Raw genomic sequence first — 26,889 nt, 5'->3', positions numbered from 1 at the left:
TCAGATATGGGAAGGACTTTCTAAATATAAAAGACATAAACCATAAAAGTTCACAAGTTCCTTTGATAAGAATTTGTTAATATTTCAAAATATTCAAATAATTAAAATGATAGGACAATTTATAAGCTTATAAAACTTTAAATACTCTGTGAAAGAAAAGTTAAAATTCTCAAATGAAGTTTAAAAATAACATGTTGTTTGGCGTGGTGGCACATACCATCAATTCAAAAGGCTGAGGCAGGAGGATCACAAGTTCAAGGCCAGCCTCAGCAACTTAGTGAGGCCCTAATTAACTTAATGAGACCCTGTCTCAAAATAAAAATAAGGGCTGGGTATGTAGGTCAGTAGTTAATCACCCCTGGGTTCAATCCTCAGTAGACAGAGAGAGAGAGAGAGAGAGAGAGAGAGAGAGAGAGAGAGAGAGAGAGAAATAGAGATAGAGATAGAGATGGAGGAGGAGGAGGGGAAAGGATAGGGGAGGAGGGGAGGAAGATGAGGAGGAGGAAGAGGAGAGGAGGGAGAGAGAAAGAAAGAAAGAAAATAATGCGTGTCAACAGAAACTCTGGCAGATAACTTGAACAAATCCTGCATTAAAAAAAGAAGAGTTTATATCTAATTAACTTAAGACTTTATGTCACATAGGAGCATAAAATTACAAAGACACAGAGGATAGCATTTTTCTTCTCTGACTAGAAAATATGACAAAAATGATTATGATCAGTGGAGAAATATGTAGAGGGAAAGGAAAAAAGTTGCTGTGATGATCTTTTTTTATATATTTTTTTATTGGTTGTTCAAAACATTACAAAGCTCATGATATATCATCTTTCATACATTTGACTCAATTGGGTTATGAACTCCCATTTTTACCCCAAAAGCAAATTGCAGAATCACATTGGTTACACACTCACATTTTTACATAATGGCATATTAGTGACTGTTGTATTCTGCTACTTTTCCTATCCCCTACTATCCCCCCTCCCCTCCCCTCCCATCATCCCTCTCTACCTCATCTGCTGTTGTTCAATTCTCTCCCTTGTTTCCCGCCCCCTTTCCCCTCACATCCTCTTCTATGTAATTTTGTGTAACATTGAGGGTCTCCTACCATTTCCATATGCTTTCCCTTCTCTCTCCCTTTCTCTCCCCCCACTCGTCTTTGTATAATGTTAATCTTTTCCTCATGCTCTTCCTCCCTGTTCTGTTCTTAGTTGGGCTCTCTTTATATCAAAGAAGACATTTGGAATTTGTTTTTTAAGGATTGGCTAACTTCGCTTAGCATAATCTGCTCTAATGCCATCCATTTCCCTGCAAATCCTATGATTTTGTCATTTTTTTATTGCTGCGTAGTACTCCATTGTGTATAGATGCCACATTTTTTTTTATCCATTCATCTATTGAAGGGCATCTAGGTTGGTTCCACAGTCTAGCTATTGTGAATTGTGCCGCTATGATAATTGATGTGGCAGTATCCCTATAGTATGCTCTTTTAAGATCCTCAAGGAATAGTCCGAAGAGGGCGATAGCTGGGTCAAATGGTGGATCCATTCCCAGCTTTCCCAGGTATCTCCATACTGCTTTCCAAATTGGCCTTACCAATTTGCAGTCCCACCAGGAGTGTACACGTGTACCCTTTTCCCCACATCCTTGCCAACACTTATTGTTGTTTGACTTCATAATGGCTGCCAATCTTACTGGAGTGAGATGGTATCTTAGGGTGGTTTTGATTTGCATTTCTCTGACTGCTAGAGATGGTGAGCATTTTTTCATGTACTTGTTGATTGATTGTATGTCCTCCTCTGTGAAGTGTCTTTTCAGGTCCTTGGCCCATTTGTTGATTGGGTTATTTGTTATCTTATTGTTTAATTTTTTGAGTTCTTTGTATATTCTGGATATTAGGGCTCTATCTGAAGTGTGAGGGGTAAAAATTTGTTCCCAGGATGTAGGCTCTATATTTACCTCTCTTATTGTTTCTCTTGCTGAGAAAAAACTTTTTAGTTTAAGTAAGTCCCATTTATTTATTCTTGTTATTAACTCTTGGGCTATGGGCGTCCTATTAAGGAATTTGGAGCCCGACCCCCCAGTATGTAGATCATAGCCAACTTTTTCTTCTATCAGATGCAGTGTCTCTGATTTGATATATAGCTCCTTGATCCATTTTGAGTTAACTTTTGTGCATGGCGAGAGAAAGGGATTCAGTTTCATTTTGTTGCATATGGATTTCCAATTTTCCCAGCACCATTTGTTGAAGATGCTATCCTTCCTCCATTGCATGCTTTTAGCCCCTTTATCAAATATAAGAAAGTTGTAATTTTGTGGATTGGTTTCTGTGTCCTCTATTCTGTACCATTGGTCCACCCGCCTGTTTTGGTACCACTACCATGCTGTTTTTGTTACTATTGCTTTGTAGTACAGTTTGAACTCTGGTATTGCTATACCTCCAGATTCACACTTCCTGCTTAGAATTGCTTTTCCTATTCTGGGTCTTTTGTTTTTCCATATGAATTTCATGATTGCTTTATCTATTTCTACAAGAAATGCCATTGGGATTTTAATTGGCATCACATTGAACCTGTAAAGAACTTTGGGTAATATCGCCATTTTGATGATGTTAGTTCTGCCTATCCATGAACAGGGTACATTTTTCCATCTTCTAAGATCTTCTTCTATCTCTCTCTTTAGGATTCTGTAGTTTTCATTGTATAAATCTTTCACCTCTTTTGTTAGGTTGATTCCCAAGTATTTTATTTTCTTTGAGGATATTGTGAATGGAGTGGTTTTCCTCATTTCCATTTCAGAAGTTTTGTTGCTGATATACAGGAATGCCTTTGATTTATGCATGTTGATTTTATATCCTGCCACTTTGCTGAATTCATTTATTAACTCTAGCAGTTTCTTTGTAGACCCTTTTGGGTCTGTTAAATATATTATCATATCATCCGCAAATAGTGATAATTTAAGTCCTTCTTTTCCTATTTTTATGCCTTTAATTTCTTTTGTCTGTCTAATTGCTCTGGCTAGTATTTCAAGAACTAAATTGAATAGAAGTGGTGATAGAGGGCATCCCTGTCTTGTTCCAGATTTTAGAGGGAATGCCTTCAGTTTTTCTCCATTTAGGATAATGCTAGCCTGAGGTTTAGCATATATAGCTTTTACGATGTTGAGGTAAGTTACTGTTATCCCTAGTTTTTCTAGTGTTTTGAACATAAAGGGATGCTGTACTTTGTCAAATGCTTTTTCTGCATCTATCGAGATGATCATATGGTTCTTGTCTTTAAGTCTATTGATGTGGTGAATAGTATTTATTGATTTCCATATATTGAACCAGCCTTGCATCCCAGGGATGAATCCTACTTGATCATGGTGCACAATTTTTTTGATATGCTTTTGTATTTGATTCGCCAGGATTTTATTGAGAATTTTTGCATCCAAGTTCATTAGAGATATTGGTCTGTAGTTTTCTTTCTTTGAAGTGTCTTTGTCTGGTTTCAGGATCAGGGTGATGTTGGCCTCATAGAATGAATTTGGGAGAGCTCCTTCTTTTTCTATTTCTTGAAATAGCTTGAAAAGTATTGGTATTAATTCTTCTTTGAAGGTTTTGTAAAACTCCGCTGTATAACCATCCGGTCCAGGGGTTTTTTTGGTTGGTAGTCTTTTGATGGCTTCTTCAATTTCTTCCTTTGTTATTGGTCTGTTTAAATTGTGTGTGTCTTCCTGACTCAATCTGGGCAGATCGTATGACTTAAGAAATTTATTGATATCTTCACTATCTTCTATTTTATTGGAATATAGGGTTTCAAAATACTTTCCAATTATCTTCTGTATTTCTGTAGTGTCTGTTGTGATATTGCCTTTTTCATCCCGTATGTTAGTAATTTGAGTTCTCTCTCTTCTTCTCTTCGTTAGAATGGCTAAGGGCCTGTCAATCTTATTTATTTTTTCAAAGAACCAACTTTTAGTTTTTTCAATGGTTTTTTTTTTCAATTTCGTTGATTTCTGCTCTAATTTTAATAATTTCTTGTCTTCTACTACATTTGCTGTTATTTTGCTCTTCCTTTTCTAGGGTTTTGAGGTGTAGTGTGAGTTCATTTATTTGTTGGTTTTTTCTTTTTTTGAGGAAAGAACTCCAAGAAATGAATTTCCCTCTTAAAACTGCTTTCATTGTGTCCCATAGATTCCGGTATGTTGTGTCTGTATTGTCATTTGTCTCTATGAATTTTTGTATCTCCTCCTTTATGTCTTCTGTAACCCATTGATCATTAAGTAACATATTGTTCATTTTCCATGTGATGTAGGATTTTTCCTTCCTTCTTTTATCATTGATTTCCAGTTTCATTCCATTATGATCAGATATGGTACATGGTATTATCTCCATGCCTTTATATTTACTAAGAGTTGCCCTATGGCATAATATATGATCTATCTTTGAGTAGGATCCATGTGCTGCTGAGAAGAACGTGTATCCACTTGATGATGGTTGATATATTCTATATATGTCAGTTAAGTCTAGGTTATTGATTGTGCTATTGAGTTCAATAGTTTCTTTATTCAGCTTTTGTCTAGAGGATCTGTCTAATGGTGAGAGCGGTGTGTTGAAGTCACCCATAATTATTGTGTTGTAGTCTATTTGACTCTTGAACTTGAGGAGAGTTTGTTTTATGAACGTTGCAGCTCCATTGTTTGGTGCATACAAATTGATAATTGTTATGTCTTGTTGGTGGATGGTTCCTTTTAACAGTATATAGTGTCCTTCTTCATCCCTTGTGATTAACTTAGGTTTGAAGTTGATTTTATTCGATATGAGTATGGCCACTCCTGCTTGCTTCTGAGGGCCATGTGAGTGATATGATTTTTCCCAACCTTTTACCTTCAGCCTGTGTATGTCTTTTCCTATCATATGAGTCTCCTGAAGGCAGCATATTGTTGGATTTGTTTTTTTGATCCAGGTTACTAGCCTATGTCTCTTGATTGGTGAGTTTAGGCCATTAACATTTAAGGTTACAATTGAAATATGATTTGTACTTCCAGTCATGTTTATTTATTTATTTATTTTAGTTTGGCTAGTTTTTACTTTTTGGTTATTTTCCTCCCCCTTTACTGAGATACCTCCTGCTGTTAGTTTTGGGCACTATTTTTCAATTCCTCTTCTTGTAGTATTTTGCTCAAAATGCTTTGCAGTGCTGGTTTTCTGGCTGCGAATTCTTTTAGCTTTTGTTTATCGTGAAAGATTTTAATTTCATTGTCAAATCTGAAGCTTAATTTTGCTGGATACAGTATTCTTGGTTGGAATCCATTATTTTTCAGCATTTGAAATACATTGTTCCAGGATCTTCTCGCTTTCAAAGTCTGTGATGAAAAATCAGTCGTTAACCTAATTGGTTTACCCCTGAATGTAATCTGCCTCCTTTCTCTCGTAGCTTTTAATATTCTCTCCTTGTTCTGTATGTTGGCTATCTTCATAATTATATGTCTTGGAGTTTGTCTATTATGGTTTTGAATGTTTGGGGTCCTGTAGGCTTCCAGGATTTGGCAACACATTCCATCTTTCATCTCTGGGAAGTTTTCTAGAATTATTTCATTTAATAGGTTGTCCATTCCTTTGGTTTGATTCTCTGTGCCTTCTTCTATTTCGATGACTCTCAGATTTGGTTTTTTTATGACATCCCATATCTCTTGAATAGATTGCTCGTGGGATTTAAGCATCCGTTCTGTGTTGACTATATTCTTTTCAAGTTGATAAACTTTGTCTTCATTATCTGATGTTCTGACTTATACTTGATCTAGTCAATTTGTAATATTCTCGTTTGAGTTTTTAATTTGGTTTATAGTTTCCTGCATTTCTAGGATTACTGTTTGATTTTTTTTTTAAGATCTCTATCTCATGGTAAAGCTCGTTCTTTGCCATTTGAATTTGTTTGTTTAATTCATTTTCAAAATATACTTTTATTGCTTGGACTTGCTGTCTCATGTCTTCTCTAATATTCCTTTCCATCTGAGTTAGGTATGCCTTGAGTTCTTTCCCTATCCCTGTTTCTCATGCTTCTAGGTCCTCCTGTAGATTTAAGTTGTCCTGCGTTGTTTGTAATCCTTTTTTCCCTTGTTTTTTCATGATGTTCACGCTACTTTCCAGTTCTATTTGATTGCTGTGTTTCTGCTCTCTTCTATAAATTTGTTTTGGTTTTTTATATCTCTGTTATCTCTCTTTTGTGTTGGTAGACTATGCTTGCTAAAGTGGATTCCGCTGAGAAGGAGTTCCTACGGCAGAGCTCCAGTGACGTCACCTCCCTGCTATGGCGGGCCCCAGGCTCCTTACTGGGGTGTCTGAGTGGAGGGGTGGGACTGGACTGTCTCTGGTTGGTTTCAGCTCCCGGACGCCAGCGGCTGGGCGGTCTCCAGCCACCCAGTCACGCTGGCAGCCGGTGGGGGATCGGTCGCCAGTGGGCGGGCAGACTTCAGCCGCCCAGTCGCGTGGGCAGTCAGTGGACGATCGGTCGCCGGCTGGCAGGCGGTCTCCAGCCGCCCAGTTGCGCGGACAGCTGTCGGTGGCAGGCGGGTGATCTCTAGCCGCCCAGTCGCGGGTTCGGTTGCCAGCTGGCGGGCGGTTTCCAGCCACCCAGTTGCCCAGGCAGCAGGCGGATGATGGGTCGCCGGTGGGCGTGCGGTCTTCAGCCGCCTAGTCGCACGGGCAGCGGGCTGGCTGTCGCCGGCGGGCGGGCGATCTCTAGCCGCCCAGTCGCAGGGGCAATGGGCCGGCTGTTGCAGGCGGGCGGGCGGTCCCCAGCTGCCCAGTCGCGCGGGCAGCCAGCGGGCGATTGGTCGCCGGCAGTCGTGCGGTTTCCAGCTGCTCAGTCTCAGGGGTAATGGGCCGGCTGTCGCTGGCGGGCGGGCGGTCTCCAGCTGCCCAGTCTCGCGGGCAGCCGGCGGGCGATCGGTCGCCTGCGGGCATGCGGTCTCCAGCCTCTCTCTCGCAGGGGCAATGTGCGGGCTGTCACTGGTGGGCGGGCGATCTCTAGCCGCCCAGTCGCAGGGGCAATGGGCCGGCTGTCGCAGGTGGGCGGGTGGTCCCCAGCTGCCCAGTCGCGTGGGCAGCCGGCGGGTGATTGGTCGCCAGCAGGCGTGCGGTTTCTAGCTGCTCAGTCGCAGGGGCAATAGGCCGGCTGTCACTGGTGGGCGGGCGATCTCTAGCCGCCCAGTAGCAGGGGCAATGGGCTGGCTGTTGCTGGTGGGCGGGCAGTCTCTAGCTGCCCAGTCACGCAGTCGCTCGCCGGCGGGGGGCGGACTCCAGCCACCCAGTCGCGAGGGCCTGGCCTCTAGTCCCCTGGTTTCTCCTGCTAGACCAGATTTCCCCTGAGTGATGCCTCTCGGCATTTCAAACTGTACTCTGGGCCTGCCGTTTGTTGGGCGTGGAGGGTGGCTATTGAGAACCCCCCCCCCCCCCCCGGCACTCTATTGTTTTGATTTTTTCTGCTTGCCCCTCCCCCCGCGCTGGCAATACAGGTTTCGTTTTCCCCACTGATGGGAGGGGGAGTTGAGGGTCGGGTGTCTCTAGTTTTCCCTGCATCTTTATGCAGGCTTGCTCTGATAATCCCTCCCCCGGAGAGCCTAGGAGAGATTTTATGCGAATTCCCCGCTGTATGGGAGATGAGCTGAGTAACACGCACCTGTTTTATTGTTGCAATCTGTCGGAGAGTGGCAGTGGTTACTTTAGCTCTCCAAGATGGTGGCCGCTGGTTTCCTTGGTGGTGTTTCTGTTGTGGGGGATAGAGCTGTCCCGCTTCCTTCCCCGTCTGAAATCCTGAACTCAGCCCGGGCTGCTGGTGATCTTAATCTGACTACTATCATCAAGTATTTAATTTATAATCTGTATAAAATCATTAAAGTGTTTATTCTCTTTGATACAAATATGTAAAAATGCAAAAGATATTAATATTTTTATCGCAGATTCTTCATAAAATAAAAACCTGGCAAACCTACATTTCTGAGAACAGCAGATTGATTAGGTGATTTCTGTTACATATGTAAGTTTGTATTACTATGAAAGAGTATTCAATTCTTGAATTCTCTTTTATAAGAACATATATTGATGTGGAATAGGTAGGTCATATGCTGCTGTGGTATAAAGCTGTCTTATGAGATAAAGCATATAACATAAGAACAATCAATTTTTTTTAAAAGAAACAACACAATTTGGGCTGATGTGCCCTGCAGTTCATGTGAAATTGTGGATGTTCTGCTTTCAATGTCTTTGCATTGAGCATGCATTTCTTTTTTAATTTAAATAAATGGCACAAATTAACAATATATTATTTTTTTCAAATGCCAAATGATTTAATAAAAAGAGAAAAAAAAACAAATTATGAGGAAGGGGCGCATACACATACATAGTAGAGTGATAGATACAGTTTGGATCAAACGAGTGTGATATTGGCTGAAAGAATTTAATTTAGCAGTTTTGCTGATGAATACCCTTTTAGTCCTCCTCTTCCTTAAGAAGGGATTTCAGAGATTTAGGTGTGTTCTTTTTGGGAAGAACTGAATGTGGATGTGTCCTGAGCAGATAGAAGTAGCTTTCCTATCTCTTCTCCCTTTTCCTCCTCTCTTTCTTGATGGCTTAACATAAGAACTATCATGTTAACAAGTTTTGCTTGTTTGTTCATGGTGCTGGGGTTTGAACCCAGGACCTCATGCATATTAGGCAAGCAGTATACCACTGAGCCACATCCCCATCCCCTATCTTAACAAAATTTTAAGTGTACAGTAAATACAGTATTGTTAACTATAGGCACAATATTGTAAAGCAAATCTCTAGGAGTAATTCATTTTGTATAACTGAAACTTTGTATCTTTTGGTTAATATCTTCTCATTTCCCTCTCCCATTAGCCTCTAGTAACCATTATTACACTCTGCTTTTGAGTCTGTTTTAGACTGCTCAATCAATGGTATCACATAGTATTTATTTGTCTTTCTGTATCTGATTTCACTTAACACAATGTCCTCCAGTTCTATTCCTGTTGTCACAAATGGCAAGATCTCCTTTTTAAAGATGAATAGCATATATAATAGAATAATAAATATCTGTGTGTATGTGTGTGTATATATATATATATGTATCCTCTATGTGTGTGTGTATGTGTACACACGTGTGTGCATTTTAGTCAGCTTGCAGTTAATGGCTTCAGAGACCAAAGGCCATAGACAGTCAACTCTATTCTGTGCCTTAGGTGAGACAGAATATCATGGCAGGAGTGTGGTGGAGGAAAGTGTCTCAGAATGTGGTCACCAGGAAACAGAGAGTGAGACTGCACTCACAAAGGGCAAAATAAATACCTCAAAGACACCCTAATGACCTACCTTCATCATCATACTCTTTTGCCATGGTAGTCTGTCTCACCTCTGCCCCAGAGCAACGGAGCTGGGCATCCAAGACTTATACCTCTGAAACCATGAGCCAGAAAATAAAGTTTTCCTCCTCTAAAATTGTTCTCATCGGATTTTTTTTGGTAACAGAGGTGAAAAACCTGACTAAAACCATGTGTGTATCAGTTTCTTTATGCATTCATCTGTCATCACGGGACATTTTTGTTTTTACATCCTGCCTCTTCTGAATAGTGTTGCAATGAACATAAGAGTGCTGATATCTCTACAACATACTGATTTAATTCCTTTGGATATATACTCAAAAATGGAGTTATAGGATCATATAATAGTTCTATTTTTAATTTTTTGAGGAATCCACGGCTGTTTTCATGGTGGCACCACTTTACATTTCCAACATTAGTATTTAAAGTTTTTCTTTTATCTGCTTCCTAACACTTCCTCCTATTTTTTTTTTTTTGTATATATAGTAACCTTCTGAACAAGTATGAGGTGAAAGAACACTGTTGTTTTAATTTGATGATTAGTCATATTAAGCATCTTTTCATGAACCTATCTGCCTTTCTTAAGTCTTCTCTTAAGTAATGTTTGGGTCCTTTGCTCTTTTAAAAATTAGGTTGTTTTCTGAATTTTGAATTTTAGGAGTTTCTTATATATTTTGGACATTATCCTTGTATCAGATATGTGGTTTGCTAATATTTTTCTCCCAATCTGTGTGTTGCCTCTTCATTTTTTTTCTTTATGGTGTAGAAGTTTTCGGTTTGTTTTAATCCCAAGTAGACAGTGTCTTTCAAAAGATAATGATATATGTTGTAGGTAAGATGGATTATAGGTGAGGGGACAGGTAATGAGATCCATTGGCAATGGCACTCCATTCCTACTGTAGGGTTTGAAGTCACCTCCTCTGATGTCTGCAACATCCACTCAGTTCCTAATCTGGGAAGGAAGAAGAGTGTCAGGCTTCTCACATTCTCCGGTGTTCTTTCTCTCTCTCCTCCTGCCTTTGGTCTGTGCCCATTCTTAATCTCTCAGGTTGGTACTTTCTGGCTCTGTATCCTATTTCTGATGATGAGAAGTTCAAGTTTGCAGCTTGAACTTGTAGATGGATATGGATTCTCTTGTTTGGACCCTTGAATAGAATGAGATTTTCATTTCTTTTACTCGTTTTTTTTTTCTGCTTCTGGCAGCTCTGGACATCAGTGATTAATCTCCTGGACATATGATGTGCAAAAACTTACAAAAGCATTTCTCTGGGGAAAGAGACTATGAATGAGGAGGGGGATATAGAGGTGAGCACATCACGGGCTTTCTAGAGGACTTTGATAAATGGGATCTGAATGCATTGGAGAGGCTGGAATGAAGAAAGGAAATAGAGAAATGAGTCTATCAGAAAAGACTCCTTGTGAGAGCAAGAAATACTGAAAAGACTGAGCCTCCAAAAGAATTGAAAGCAAGGTCTAAATGAGATATTTGTACACCCATATTTATAGAAGCATTATTTGCAAGAACCAAAAGGTAGAAGCAGCCCAAATATCTATCAATGAATGATATATTCATGCAATGCATCTTACTTATCTTTAGAAAGAAAGGAATTTCTGACACCTTCTGTAACACAGATGAACCTTGAGGAGATTGCACCCACTCCTACAGTCCCACTATCTCATGGTTAGCATCTCCTGACCCCCTAAACAGGAGCTTTGAGTTGCCCAGTAACAAAAGGACACTTTTATATGAGGCTCTTAAAACAGGCAAACTCATAGAGACAAGACAGAAGGATGGGAGTTTCCAGGAACTCTGGGGAGGAAGCAGTGAAGGATTGTAATTTAATGGGGACAGTTTTATTTTGAGAAGGTGAAGCATTTCTGGAAATGAGTGGGGGTGATGGTGGTATCACCATGTTGGTGCGCATACACACAACTGAACTACACACTTGAAAATGATTCAGGTTTTAAATTTTGCTATGGATTTTTTATTGCAATTTAGAAAAGATTGAGCCTTGAGATAAGGGTCTGCTGTGCAAAAGTGCACACTCCCAAGATCATCTTTGAGAGAAGAAAGGGCAATTGGGGCTGAGTTGAAGCAGGAAGGCAATTTGGCTCAGAGCAGCTGAGTGCTGGTGGGAAAGGCCCCACCCAGAGACCACTGAGTCACTCCTCATCCCAAGAGTCAAGGGAGTATCAGCTAAGCTGGCAACTTTGCAGAAGAGCTTTGTTATCTCCCCCCACCCCTAAAAAAAAAAAAAAACCTAAATGAGCTCAAAGAAAAAAAGAAATGTTATCTAGAGGACTCGCAAATTAAAGTACCAAATTTGATTGTCTTTTGGATCTACCCTGACCTATGGGACTATGCTGTGTGAATTTTCTGAATTTGAAACTTACTATGATTCCTTTGGGGAAAACCAGCATCTCTTGCTCCTCTCCACATCTCTTATTCTTCCATTGTTTCAGGCTCCAAATTCCCTGCCTTCCCATTAGGTGACAGTTGCAATGTCAGCCCATATCTTCATGCTCCCACTCCTGCAATCCCACTCTATCTCTCGTGGTTTAGCTTCTCCCAACACACTAATTTGAGGAGCCTTGAGCTCCCTCAAAATTAGTTCTCAGCCTACCACACTCAAACTGAGACAAAGATCTGCTAATTTTACTTTCTAAGTCTCTCTTAAATCCACTTGGATGCACCTTTGCCAGGGAATATCTCCACCCTTTCTTTCATGGGGCCAAGGTGTTTTATGACCTCAAATAAGTTAAGATTCCCAGCTAGACTGGATTCCACATCTTGTAAAGGGAAGTAAAGGAGAAAGGACCTTCAGCCACCTTTAAATTATGAACTTCCATCTCTACATTGTGTTTAGAGAAAGAAAGTGGTGGATTTTTAAGAGTTTCTTTTTGTGATTACATTAACAATTTTAGCCATAGGCTAGATAGGAAGGAAGATCAGAGTCTATTCCAGAATAAAAAATCAAAGCAACAAAGTCTTTAAAACACAAATTTAAAAATAAAAGACATAGAGATAGCCAAAGATGGCAATGAATATTTTTCCTTTATTATCATGAAATTGCTGATTCTTCCCTTTTCAAAAGTTAAAGTTCCAGTGCTGGCAATTTGCATATCCTTTAATTCTATAAAGCATTTATTTTCAACTTTGACAAAGTCAGCCAATAACAACAAACAATAAAAATGATAGAAAATGTTAAAGAGGCTTTCACATCTACAAGTTGTATGGCAGTTTCTAGAAGTTCTCTTTGAAATGATATTTGCAGGTAATAAAACCTATATCCATGTATAATTCAAGAAGAGTAATGTAATGTTTTAATTACAACATGAAAGAGAAATAGGAAGCAATTTGTAATAAAACAATAAGTTTTCATTGCTCAGGTCTGACTTCATCAGCACACAGAGGAAGGTATTCAGATGCTTGCCCTTATGAGGAGTAAGTCTGGATTGAAAATGATCTGAAGCCATTAGTGGAACTAAAAGTAAAGGAAATGCATAAATGTAGACACTAGAATAAAACTTCGTGTGAAAGTGAGTAATAACAGGTCAGACTTAAATATATGTAATACAAAGATGGAGAAAGCTTATATTCAGGTAGAAAAGTATAGGCAGAAAAATTAGACATGATTGAAATGGATGAAAGAACTTTACTTATTCTAAGTGATCTGAGTCTTATTTAAAAGCAACCTATCAGGTAATCCCCTGTGTCATCACACAGGGCAGGGAATGAGGACACATAGCAAAAGATTTGCCTCTTATTTTATAATTCCATTCTGTGTCAGTGCCTCCAGTCAGTCTCCAGGTTTTTAAGAACTTTGGAGATTTATTCTTTAGTAGGTGATAGAAAACAGAAGATGAATTGACCAAAGAAACAGTGATATAGAGATGCCAAGAGGGTAGGTATTTGGGAATAGCATCAGAATAAGAATGAAAAGTAATTGAAAGCTTTCATGTTAGTCATTTCAATGTATAATTTTTACACAACTAATTTCATATTGAAATATATATATGATGGCAGTAATGTAAATTACTTCACCTTTTGATAATGATGTTTGGAGCATTTCATTAACTTCTGCTAAGTTAAAAATCTTAGTGTTAAATGCAGTACAATTCTTCTGTCATATATTTACATGCCATGGGCCAAATGAAGGCTGATAAAGCTGTGTGGCACTGCAAATTCAAAAGCACTGAGTGGCATCACTATGGATAGTGTGGTGCTATGAAATGATGAACAGCGTTAGCATCACTTGGTAGTCTTCTGCTTAGTTATACAGGGTTGCATTTCTGCAGAATTCAATGTGCTATACATGGAAACTGCACAGAAACTTTGGGTTTATGTGTCTAAGCTGGGATAACTAAAGGGACTTCTCACTTGCAGGAATGTGTGATGGGTCTCACAGAACACAAGTTAAGGACTCTTCTTTGTTGGGCTAGGCTATCCGGCACTTCATAGGATACCTGCTATCCCACAGCTTTGCACACTGAAGACTATTGCATCATCCCCTTTATTTATTTATTTTTTCAACATTTTCTATTGGTGCATTATAGGTGTACCTAACAATTTGTTATATATTCACACATGCACATAATATAACTGTGTAATTTGGTTAGTATCACTCCCCAGCACCTCCCCTTCCTCTTCTCCTCTCACCCACATTTTTTGTTCCCTTTCTTCTACTGATTTCCCTTTGATTTTCATGAGATACCTGCCATCCCCTTATACTTTCTTTTAAACTTTTTTAAATGTTATTGTTTGCTTGTTTTGTTTTGTTTTGGGATATTGGGAATTGAACCCAGGGCCTCTCACATACTAGGCAGTGCTCTGCCACTAAGTTACATCCCCAGCCTGTACCACCCCCTTTATATTAATCATGCCTTTTTTACTTTCTGTAATCTGGTGATTAACATCTTGGGGCCTTAATGGCTCTGGAGGGACTGCCCCTCCCAGGCTAGACACTTCCCAGAGATAGTAAGTGTCTGGCCTGTGAGCATGCACTTGTTGTGCAAACCCTCCAGGCTAGAGCCCCCACTCCCATCACCTCCTTTATGGGGCTCTCACACTCTGGGGCATTATCTCCTGCCTTGGTGATTACCCAAGGCTAGGTTTGAGATAACTAGAGGAATCCTTTATGCCCCATAATCTAATGAAATTTTATAAACAAATCAATTGTAAACCTCCCTACCCTACTACTCACCTGTTCCTTCTCTTAGAAACCATTGTTTAGGCTCCTGTTCACATTTCCTCTTCCCTCTGTTTGGTGCTATCCTATGTTTGTTTGTTCCTATTGAGAACTAGGAGTAATAGATTTTCTTCTCAATGGCAGCTCTCATCTTCTGATCTACTGGCTTCTGTATCTAATAATTATAAAAACCTACATTTAAAAACACCCATTTGAGGTGCCCACCAAAAGTGCTCCTTCCCACATTTCTAAAATACCTGTGAAAGTATCATCAAATCAGGGCTCTCTGAAAGTCTGTTAAGTATGAGGGTCTATCCCCGATGGGAGAGTGAGAACTGACTCTCCTCTCTCCCCACACCATAAACACACACACCAAACTCCACCCAAATGCTTTCTCTCCATTGTCTTCTTTCTTTCTTCCTTACAAAGCAGTTGCACAGGCCTGACCCTGAAGTTTCTCAATCCCATGTAGATGGGGCACCATCTAATTCCAAAGGCTGCAGGACTCAGTGTCAATGGCAGGTCTCCTTGCTCTGTTCGAGCTCATGAGCAAACAGCTGGTCCTCTCTGAGAGTTTTCGTTTCATAAACTCTTCTTTATGTGCTTCCAATTAAATCTGATTCGGCTCGATCTGTCTAATCTCATTGACTTCTCCTTTTATCACTGTCAGGTTTTTTTTTTTTTTGTGGGGGAATGATGCTAATTAGTTTCCTGGTCTCCACAAGCCAGCAGGCAGTTCCCCTTGAGGAGAAAAGCTCAGTATGCACTGAGGGCCTATGTACATATTAATGTGCCCAATTACATTTGGTAATGTGAGCAGGAGGCATGTGCATCTGGATTTGCACGTAAAACAAATTTGGATTTATAAGCAAAAGCAAAAGGCAGGCAAGAGCTGAGGAACCTCCACACTCACATGGATTTGGCAACTCCTTGCTTCAGTTAGATTAATGGATTAATTGAGAAGAGTTTAAAAGTCCAGACACATTAGTACTGAGATGGCTTAATTAAGCAAGTCAACCTTTAATATTTAATTTATCTTTAATTTCTTTTTATCTAACTCTGAAATGCCTCTTATATTTTGCCTCTCCTTTCTGTCCTTGAAGCTATCAACCTAGTTCAGGACTCATTGCCCTTGCTCTAGACCAGTTTTTACCTTTACAACTCCTTCCCATATCTCTAGGTCCCACCCATTGTCCACAGTCTACCATCCATGTGGACATGTAGTCACAATTTTTAAATATTGACTGTGTGGATCCAACTCTCCCCTGTCTTGATAAACTTCCCTAACTCCAAAATGCCTACAGAATAAAGGTTTGTGTGCTTGGTGGCTCCTAGTCTATCCTTACTTCCCCTGGTGTTTGTTCATTCATGCTTCTCTTTCTGTTCTAGTCACACTGATGGGGGGAGCAATGTGCCTGGTATCACCACATAGGATGACCAAAGAAAATAAATTCAAATTTCAGAAAAACTACAAATAATTTTGGGGACATACTTATAGTTAGATGTTATTTGATGTTTGTCTGAAATTCAAACTCAATCTGGCATCCTGTATTTAATAAATCTAGCAATCCTTCTCTATTCCTCTCTGCCTCCTCTTCTTCTTCTTCTTCTTCTTCTTTTTTTTTTTTTGTTGTTGTTTGGTACCAGGGATCAAACTCAGGGGCACTCGACCACTGATCCACATCGCAGCTTATTTTATATTTTATTTGGAGACAGGGTCTCACTGAGTTGCTTAGTGCCTTGCTTTTGCTGAGACTGGCTTTGAACTCGAGATCCTCCTGCCTCAGCTTCCCAAGCTACTGGGATTACAGGTGTGCACCACCACACTGCCTGTCTGCCTCTTCTTTCTCAAGTCTTGTCCTCCGCTCAAAGAGCCTGGTTCCATGGAAGCAGGCTAGTGTTGATGGAAATTCTGCAATTGTAATACTTATCACCTTGATTTCCTCTCAATAACATTGTTTGGTCATCTTCACTAGAATGAAAGTCATAAGAAGGTGAGTTCTGTGCCTGATTCTTTAGCTTGACCCTTATACCACCAGAGAATGATTAATTGATTCTGTATAGTAGGTGACATCTCTCTGGAACAGAAAGAAGCAAACTGGAGAACAGCAAGACAAGGCGTCGGATGTTCCAAATTCAGGTGATCTCCTGAGATTTATTGCCATGATACTGCAGCCTTAGGAGCTCTGTTCATTCTTGGGCTGGAACTGTGGGTCCTGGGAGAAAAACAAGCTCCTCTTTTTCTGCCATCATTCAGAGTACTCATTATCTATTGTCAGCAAACATCCCCACCATGAGTAGGGCTGGAGGGTGGTGTGATTTCCCAGAACTCAAATGAGTAAATGAGGTCATCATCAATTAAAAAACAGCATTTTTGTTCCATTAAAGGAGTGTCATGACTCCTGAAATTATTGTAGTTGTGCTTGTGTACGTTCATGTGTGTACATATGAATGTGCATTTGTGTGCCCACATGTATGGTGATAATCTCTTTCAGTAATGGCCCAAAGATTGAGAAACATAAAATGTCTTTGCATAACTTCCACTTAAAGTAGAGCAGAGCTGAGGTCTTGTTTTTGTGGCACAACAAACGTGAAGATATTCGATTGCTTCCTTTGGAAAGGCAAATTGCACCTAGTTGCCCCTCTAGAATCTGCATAGAGGTACAAAGCAAAGCAGTTGCCAGAGGTACTGTTCTAAAAACTGTTGATTCTAAAAACTTGCATTGTAATATTTCAGATGGATCTATGCTTATTATGAAATGTTTTAAAAGTACTTGCATTTATGAATAAGCGGAGAGAAAAAAATCAATTATCTCCAATCTCACTGAACAGAGCTAATAATATCTTTTCTATTCTTTTTCAGATACTTTTCTGCACATAGCTGGGTTCATATTGTATATATGTTTCTCTCTTTTTAAAAAGATAGTATCATTAGAAGCATTTATCCACATCTTTAAAAATATTGTTAATGGCTGTTCAATATGTCATCAAATGAAAGAAATAATTTTGTGCACCTTCCTCTTTGCAAGTTTAAATAATTTCTGCCTTTTTCCCATTATAAATGAAACTACAAACTATAAATGTTTGCACTCAGATGTAGGTACCCATTTTTTTAATCATTTTGTCTTCTAGATTCAGAGGATTTTGATTGCTAACTCAATTCCAAAGTGTTTGAGTCTTATTATGGATTTGCTACTGTGAAGGTGATGCCCACCCACACTGTCCATGACAGTGACTTGCACACTCACCTAGGTTACCCCTTAGCAGGAAAGGGGCTGCTTCATGAACAAGTGGGAGGGCCAAGACAGCAGCCAACATTTGCACAAAAATTTTCCTGATGTACTTGTTTGCTTATTTATTATCTCCTTTTACTTCCACATGTGAATTGTTCACATGTGTGTGAACAAGGGCTTATACTGCAATTGGCAGTTAAAAAAAAAACTGGAGTCCTAGGACTAGGGTGAGTCAGTTTGCTTGTTTTAGGCAAGGGCAACTTGTTTGAAGGAACATGTGAATATCTGCTTGCCTTGCACCTGTGTGCTCAGATAGGCATGAAAAGGGAGACCAGCCAGTGTGTGGCTTCTAAGAGCATCAACTATGTGTCCTTGGACAAGCCTTGCTGTCTCTTCCTTTCTGATAGGAAGACAGAAGTGGTAATGTTATATCTGTGGTTGCAGAACCATGTAAATTAATCCAGATAAAGACTCTGGACAGCACTTAAAGCAGAGAGAGCCAGAGGAATGCTATATGATGTGAACTACTTACCCAGATGGACTCATCCTCTTTCTACCTAGGGATGATGCTTAGTTTGTTAGGTTCTTTGAGAACCCAGCCTGCAATAGTTTGCTCAGTCAACTATAACAAAATACCACAGACTGGGTGCCTTAAATAACAACCATTTATCATCTCATAGTTCTGGAGACTGGAAGACAAATGTGTTAGCAGGGTTGATTTCTCTCTCCTTGGCTTGTAAATGGCTGTCTTCTTCCTGTGTCCTCAATCTCCAATTTCCTCTTCACATAAAGCACCAGTCTCCTTGGATTAGGACTCACCTTTTGCCTTCATTACTTCTTTAAAGATCATCTTTCCAAATGCAGTCACATTCTGAACTCCTGAGGGTTAGCGCTTCAATGGTGGATTTTGGGGGACACAAGTCAGCCCACAGCTAATGGTCAATACTAGACCCAATAACAACACTACACACTCCCTTCCTTTTCCAAAGATGATAGGTCCATCATTCCCCTTGGAGTATATGACCACCTTTTTGAATAATCTGATTAGACTATGTAAACACTTGCATATTTCTCTTTTGCTTGGTGGTCAAAGTGCAAAACTAGTCTTCACATAAACCTTTTGTATTCCAATCACTTGTAGAATTTAGGCCTTTAGGTTAGTTGCACTCATCACACTTAAGCTAGAATAGATGCATTAAAGAAAATTGAAAAGTGTTAATAATTAAATCCCCTTTCATTTCAACTTCTAATGAGGGCAAAGTGGCTGTTAAATGGACTGAAATGAATTTGAAGAATACGTTTGAAGAATGTTGATACATTTCATATGGAAATGTTAGCATTATGAATTATTCCTCTTTGTGGGAGTTTTAATTGATTTATTCTTTCAGTTACTTACTTTATGCTCCTCCTCTTATCCAGTAATCCATGCAAACATCAAAGATCGACATGAGATGAGCAATAAGGAAATAAAGTGGCAATGTGGGGACAGGGATGAGACTTTACTCTGGGGAAGAATCAACAATTATTCAAAAAAAGGTTTATTGAGCACTTCTCAAAGTCTCCTAGTGGGACTGGATGTGAGTGGGTCCTAGCAGATGGCCCTGACTTGGACCTTAGGAGATTTAGGGCTTCCTTCAAAGCTAATACACTGATTCAGGATATCACTGGTTTATGCGTGGGATGCATATTGAAAATATGCAAACGTATTCTATTATGGAGTCTTCATTTACATAGAAAATAATTATGTTCATGTTAATTCAATTTTTAGGAACTTTTGGTTCAAGGAAACCATGGTATTTCCCCTTCACTGCATCATATTGGAAGAGTATATGTGGCTGGGTGGAGAAACAGCGACGCTCTCTAAGTTCTAGTTTGTTCTTCTTCAATGGGAACTTTGACAATCCAGGTATGGAAGGAGTAGCAACACTAGATGCATTTGTATTCTGGTCAATTTTGATTTTTGAAATTCACTTTTGGGTGAGCCTTTAGAACTTAGAACTGATTCTTAGAAACTCACTTTCAGACTGTCTTGGGTTCAGAAACAGCTGCAGGACTAAAGTGCAAGACACTGTCTCCTGGTCATATCTTGTCCGCATGAGGCCAGGAACCCCAGAATATTCACATTACTTATTATTCCGAGCACTCAGCTGCCGGCTGATGATTGGCTCACAGCGGCCCCAGCAACATCTAGCTGATTGGCTCCTCTGCGCCCCTCTCTGTATTCTATGTTTCATTTGTATTTGTGCATCTCTAATAATTTGGCAAAACTGAAGCATCTGTCCAAAAATGAAGGACATTGAAAAAAAAAATAAAAGCAAAGCAAAGCAGTTGCCAGGTGTGGTACACTTAAACATGTCAAAGTGATTTCACACATTCCAGCTTGTTCCATGTTTCTGTGAGAGAATATCAATGCCACTTACCAATGGATAATCCTCTTAGGGTAAACTGCTCTAAGGAGATGAGGGAAGGACTGTTCTCATATCGCTGTATTCTAGTCACAGCCCATTCCTGTGGCCAGACACATGGATACTTCTACAAAAGGACCACTCAGATGGGTGCACCACCCATGGAGTTGCAAGTTCCCATCATGCTGGGTTTCTGTTCTCACGACCAAAAGGCTCAGAGGTCACTCCAGGTAAACTGGGCTGACTGGGCTGCACATAAAACCACACAAGAGACACAAATACCTTTTTCAATGGGGTTGCTATGATGGCTCCTCTGACCTTAAAGGTCTGCAGGAAAAGAGAGAGAGAGAGAACACACGCTGACCCCTTTTATTGAGGAGAAGCTATTCAAATGAGGCAAGGGGCAGGTTTCAGGGGGCTGAGTCTATCTTCATGATGTCCACTGTCAGCAGGTTGACTGACATCTGGATAGGCCACACACAAGGGCACAGTAAGAGAAGGGGACACACACAAGGCACTTCCATGGAAGATTCTATCCTAAACAGGGCAAGGGGTAATATTACAAAGGAACAGGTGAGTGTAGCTAAATCCATGGGGCAGTAGCAAGATACACCCATGCATGAGGCACCGTCCCTCAAACCCAAGAAGGGTGAGGAGAGCTCTGCCACATTTCTGTGACTGAGTGCCTCAGCACCCAGCCAGGGAGTGTGACTCAGTCACATGCAAGGTAGGTCTCCCACACCATCATGGTGTTTGTATGCTATGAGTTAATATTGGGAGTAATTTTTTTTCTGACTAAACCAGTAAAACATGAATCTTTTAGAAAATTTGGAATAGATTAACCAATACCTATCAACTCTCATCAAGCAGAATATTTCTTATGGACCTTTTGGTGTGTAACTCACCTGCCTTGTTCTTTTCTCTACATCAAGAAATCCATGCGTGTGTCTTTATTTTTGTATTGTCTACAAATTATTTCTCATAAGGGTTCAAAACTGTCATCTGTGATTTCACTTAATTTCTGCCATCAAGTAACTTTCTTTTTGCTTTGAATAAGGATTTTTGAACTGCTTTGCATGTCACAGAATTAGAATTCAATTCTAAAGAAAACAATGCAACAATAAGTGTAAATGTTTTTTGGGGGGTGCTTTTGAAATCATTTCAGAAAGAATTTGCATCTTTCTCACAGAGTCATTGCCGCAAAGCAGAGGAGAGCTTGAAGGAGACGCCCCAGGAGTCACTCTGCTGTCTGTGACTAAGGAGCATGAGGGCCACAAGGTGGCTGTCCAAGACCTCACCCTCACCTTTCACAGAGGCCAAATCACCGCACTGCTGGGGACCAACGGTGCCAGGAAAACCACCATCATGTGCGTCCCAATTTGCTTTCCTTTGTTTCCAGTTTACCCATGACACCGAAGGTCTGATTTCTTTTACTCCTTTTTTTTCTTTTTTTTTCTTTGTATTTTTTTAGTCCAGTTCAGAGTTCAGTGACACAGGAGAGAGTCAGAGCCTTGTCCCCAGAGCAGCTCTATGTCACACAACTACCCAATTACATTTTAGACCTCGAGTAGCTTCTGAGGAAGGATGGGATGCATGGAGTTTTTTTTTTTTTTTTAAACCAAGTCAATCTGTTAATGTTTTTATCAGATCATTATAATTATACATAGTGTTTGGATTCTTTTTAACAAAATTATGTGCACAAAGAATTTGATTTTGATCCCCATTTCGTCTCCTCTTTCCTTTCCTTTTCCCTCCCCTTTTTCTCCTTCCTCTACTGATCTTCCTTTCACTCCTTTATTTATTTTTGACTGGTACTTTACATATGTACACAAAAGTGAAAAAAAATATATATATATACACACACACACACACACATATATATATATATATAAATGTGAGTCTGTCAGAATCGTTTTCATATTTCTTTCCCTTCCTTCTTCCCTCCTTCTAATTTTCCTCGTACTTCACTGATCTTCCCGATAATCTTTGTGCTTCCTGCTCCCCAGCTTCCTTCTTTCCATTATTTTGTTCTGGCTTCCACCTGTGAGAGAAAACGCTCAACCCTTGATAGTCTACATCTGGTTTATTTCACTCAGTAAGATTTTCTCCATTTCCAGTGGATGGATTTTTTAAAAAATATTTCTTCTTGTATTTCCTACAAATAATTTATTATATTTTACTTTAGTTTTGGAAAATCCTTTGATACTTTCTTTTTTTTTCTTTTTGTAGAGGGCAAGATAATTTCGCTTTTTTCAATAGCAGAACTATATTTGCAAATGTTTAATCATTTTAATTATTTTTTTCCATATTCTGCTTCTTGTTTGCTTTTTTATTGAGATTTAGTTTTTGGCTTAGGGTCCAGGAGTCTAGATTCGATTAAAGAATCGAATTATGTGACCCTGGACAAGCAATAAATTCAAATAGTCATAGTTCTGAGCTGGCGGTAGAACAGGTGGTATGCTAAAGGTTATCCCACTGAAATTATCGGATTTCTCTTAAAAACAAATCATATCCCTTTTGTCACTAAATGTATAGGACTAAAGTATGAAGATAATGCAAAGGATTTGCCTCAAGCTTATTATGAAAGGCAGAAAATTTATATATACAAGGCTTCAGAATCTATATATGGGCTGGTCACTGCCTACAATCCCAGGGACTCAGGAGGCCAAGGCAGGAGGACCACAAGTTCAAAACCAGCCTCAGCAACTTATTGAGGCCCTAAACAACTTAGTGAGACCCTTTCTCAAAATAAAAAATAGAAAGGGCCATGAATGTGGCTTAGTGGTTTAGTGGCTAAGCAACCTTGGGTTCAATCCCCAGAGAGGGTGGAGGGGAAGAAATCTCATGGGAAAAAAAAATTGGAATAGAATCAAAAAACTCTCTGAGACTTCTTTTAGTGTTTGCAAATTGGGGAAGCACAAGTTATACAGATAATTCCCAAAGCTAGCATTCTACATCTTGCTTTTACTAATGTACAGTTCTGCCCAGGAAAGCTTGGTGTGCTTGTTTAACAGAATGATGAGAATTAAATTTGGAGTTCCCTGAAGATTCAAGGCTTGCTGACTAGGCTGCAGCTAGTGAACCTGAGAAGTGCATGTTCAGTCCTGTGCAGTGCTTCTGTCTTTACAGCAGGGCTTAATGAGAATCCAAGAGGCCCACTAATGAGCTCAGTCTTCACCATTAAAAACAAACCTCTTGGAGACTCCTACAGAATATGTATAGTTGGTTCCCCATGTCCATGGGCTCCTCACCCTCAGATTCAATCAATAGCAGGTCAAAAATATTTGAGAGGGTGGGGGTTATGGCTCAGAGGTAGAGCGCTTGCCTAGCATGCGTGAGGCACTGGGATTAATCCCCAACAACACATAAAAATAAAAACAAATAAAGGTATGGTGTCCATCTACAACTAAAAATTTTTTTTTAAAATTGAGAAAAAAATTGCCTCTGTACTGAATAGGTACAGACTTTTTGTCATTATTTCCTAAACAATATAATATGATAACTATTTTATACACCATATTCATTGTATAAGTATTAAAGCCATCTAGAGATGATTTAAATGATATGGGAGGGTTGCATAGGTTATTTCAAAACACTACATTGTGTGTTTTTTGGGGGGAGTGGAGTAAGGGGTTAACTAGGGATTTAACCCAGAGGTGCTTAAACACTGAGCCACATCCCCAGTCCTTTTTATTTTATGTTGAGACAGGTTCTTGTTAAATTACTTTGGGCCTCACTAAGTTACTAAGGCTGGATTTGAACTTATGATCCTCCTACCTCAGACTCCATTTTATATAAGGTATTTGAGCATCTGAGGGTTTTAATATTCATGAGGAGTTGTGGAACCAACTTCTAAGGATACTGACTTTTCCTCTATAAAAGTAAAGTTGGATTTTCATCTGCAAGAATGATCTGTGTTCACAGTGTATTACATGGGAACACAGACATTATCTTATGTCCCCATAAATTATTCTAGAATCTGTTACACATGGAATTGTGCCTGTTTTTTTTTTTTTTTGCTTAGCCCATTCACGCCTGGTTGCAGTCTATCAGCAGCTTGGTCTTATGATTGATGGGTGGTATTCCATTGTATGGAGACTCCACAGTTTGGTCATGTTTTCATCTGTTGGTGACAATTGAGCTGTTCCCAGTTTTTAGTGACTGTGAACAAAGCTGCTATGAATATTCATGTACATACCTTCATATGGCCATGTTTTAATTTCTCTTGCATAAATACTTAGGATTATATTTGATAGTCCTAATATAGGTGAATTCTTAACATTTTATAAACAGTTGAAATGAGGAAGCAGAACTAGGCAATCCTCAGCTTGGAGAAGTCAGATAAGTGAGTATTGGGTAATGGATCACTCAACTCTTGTGGATTTGATAGGGGCAAATAGCCTGGTGAAAGCAGGAGGAGGACTGGCCACAGATTGGAAATCTAGGTTGACATTTCTGTTTGCTCATGTTCAGTTACGAGGACCTAGGTAAATATGTTATTTCTTTAGCTTGATTCCTTTTATATACAAATAAAGTTGGATTTTCATCTGAAAGTCTGATACAACTTTAGTGCTCTATGATCACAGTGCTCCATATGGGGGTATAGACATGATCATATGCTCACATTTCCAAGATTAATCAACCAATGTCCCCTGAACCTCCTTAGAACCTTTAACTGCGGATGTAGAAACTGTTGGTTCTTCACAGAATGCACGTATCATCTGGGAGTTGATTGGATCATCAATGTTCAGAGTCTCAGCATCACTTTTATCCATGCTAATTTGTTTTCTCTGGCAGATCCATGTTGACAGGGCTCTATCCTCCCACTTCTGGGGCCATCATGATCAATGGAAAGAATCTGCAGACAGACTTGTCCAGGGTCAGGATGGAGCTGGGGGTGTGTCCGCAGCAGGACGTCCTATTTGCCAATCTCACCGTCCGGGAACATCTCCTACTCTTTGCTTCCATAAAGGCACCCGGGTGGACCCAGAAGGAGCTACAGCAGCAAGTCAACAAGTTAGTAAACAGTAGTCTCTTCACTCCTCCTGTCCTTACCTAGTTCTGTAAGTGAAGAGTGTAGAAAGAGACACATTAAAAATCAGCTATGCCTGTGTTTATGGGAGGAAGACATTTAGCAAATGGTTCTCAACCATAGAATTAAGACACCCACAAATACAGGGAATATCAGGGAAGGCTTTCCAGGGAAGGTACTGTATTTGATCTGTTATATCTTTGAAGTGGGGAAGAGCTGAGCAAATGTCGGAAAGTGTGGATAAGCTGCTGGAGGAATTTTATGTGTCTGGAGCTAAGGGTTCCCAGGGGTATCCTAAAATAAAAATAACACAGAAGCAAGCAGGAGAACTGGTTGTAAAGAACCTTGTTAGTCACAGCAAGGAGTTAGAACTGTGTAGTGCACTTACAGGTGTTAAAGAGCAGGGGATTGTGCTTGGCTTCAGATCTAGAAGGTAGGTCTTGCTACACTATAGCAGATGCCATAGTCACAGGGGAGACCAGATGGAAGCAGCACTGATAGTACATCTGAGACCAGGCACGAGAATGTAAATCACACTGTCATAGGCCACCACAAACTGAGGAGAATAACCTGGGTTGGATCAAAGAGGATTGTGGAACATGGACTGAAAGATGGGGTTCTTAGGCAGCTATGACAGAGATCCAGGGAAGAGAAGGTGGTGGATTGGGTTGGTAGGAGAACATAAGCTTTGCAAAAGTGAGCAGAAGAAATTTGAGGAAGGGGAAGGCTGGTGGGATCCCTTAGCATGTCTTTGGAAGGAAGTGCTAAAGGGGTGACCTGTACTGAGAGTGACCACATGTGTGGTCTCAGAGCAGTGTCTCTTCCCTGGGAGGCAGAGAGGGCTGTCTCCAGTTTATAGATGAGGAAACTGAAGCTCAGGGCAACGGAGCCATGCAGTTCATACAGGCAACGTGAGTATACCAAGACTCTCGGATGCCAGGTGCATTCTGCTGCCTTTCCTTTGGGATGGTTTCTCGGCTGTAGCATGAGAGATGGGGGCCTCTGGAGAAGTGCCAGGTAAGGGAAAGGGTATTCTCCAGCACGTTTCTGGTGGTGTTCCCTTGACTACAAAATGGACATTTCTTAGTAAGTTCCAGTGGTTTGGGAAATGAAGATGATTTGTTAGTGACTATAGAACAGCACTGGAAGGTGGCAAACTGCTTCTCCAGAAATACTTTGCTGCACTAGTTGTAACTTAACCACTTAACCAGTGCTTAACCACTGAGCCACATCCCTAGCCCTAGCCCTTTTTATGTTTTTAAATTTTGAAATAGGGTCTTGCTAAATTGCTTAGGGCTTTTCCTCCTGCCTCAGCCTCCTGAGCCACTGGAATTACAGGTGAGTGCCACCATGTCTGGCCCTTTTCCCCTCTTAAAATTCACCTTCTTGGCACGTGAGAAAGGCATTCTCTACTGTACGGTGGGCTCGTTCATACCTATGATGTCTTCAGAAAGTGAATACGAATAGTTATAGTGTAAATGACAATGGACTCTTGAATGTACAGGGAAAAATGTTCACTTTTTACTATGGAAGCCTGTCTTAAATTTGAGTAGATACTTAATAAGAAATGACTAGACATTGTATGGTCTACATATTACAAAATAACAAATTGGTTAAGTACAACCAAATTTCTTATATTAAAAGTCACAGGTCACTTATTTTAATTTAAAATA

The 26,889-nt window shown here is 40.0% G+C and overlaps 1 protein-coding gene across 1 annotated transcript in view; it reads left to right on the top strand.

Annotated features, from left to right (window-relative positions):
- The window catches only part of Abca13 (ATP binding cassette subfamily A member 13), a gene marked incomplete at both ends in the record, with an annotated part of 188,208 nt that overhangs the window by 148,966 nt on the left and 12,353 nt on the right, over positions 1-26,889 (top strand). The window contains 3 exon segments of the mRNA XM_058573520.1: positions 19,548-19,685; positions 21,374-21,551; positions 24,982-25,200. Coding sequence (XP_058429503.1) covers positions 19,548-19,685; positions 21,374-21,551; positions 24,982-25,200 — 535 coding nt within the window.

This window comes from Marmota monax, unplaced genomic scaffold (assembly GCF_021218885.2).
Source record: "Marmota monax isolate L192 unplaced genomic scaffold, Marmota_monax_Labrador192_F-V1.1 WCK01_AAM20220418_F8-fsc00656, whole genome shotgun sequence".
Classification (NCBI taxonomy): domain Eukaryota; kingdom Metazoa; phylum Chordata; class Mammalia; order Rodentia; family Sciuridae; genus Marmota; species Marmota monax.
Note: the sequence above shows the minus strand (reverse complement) of the source record. Positions and strands in the feature narration are given on the sequence as shown.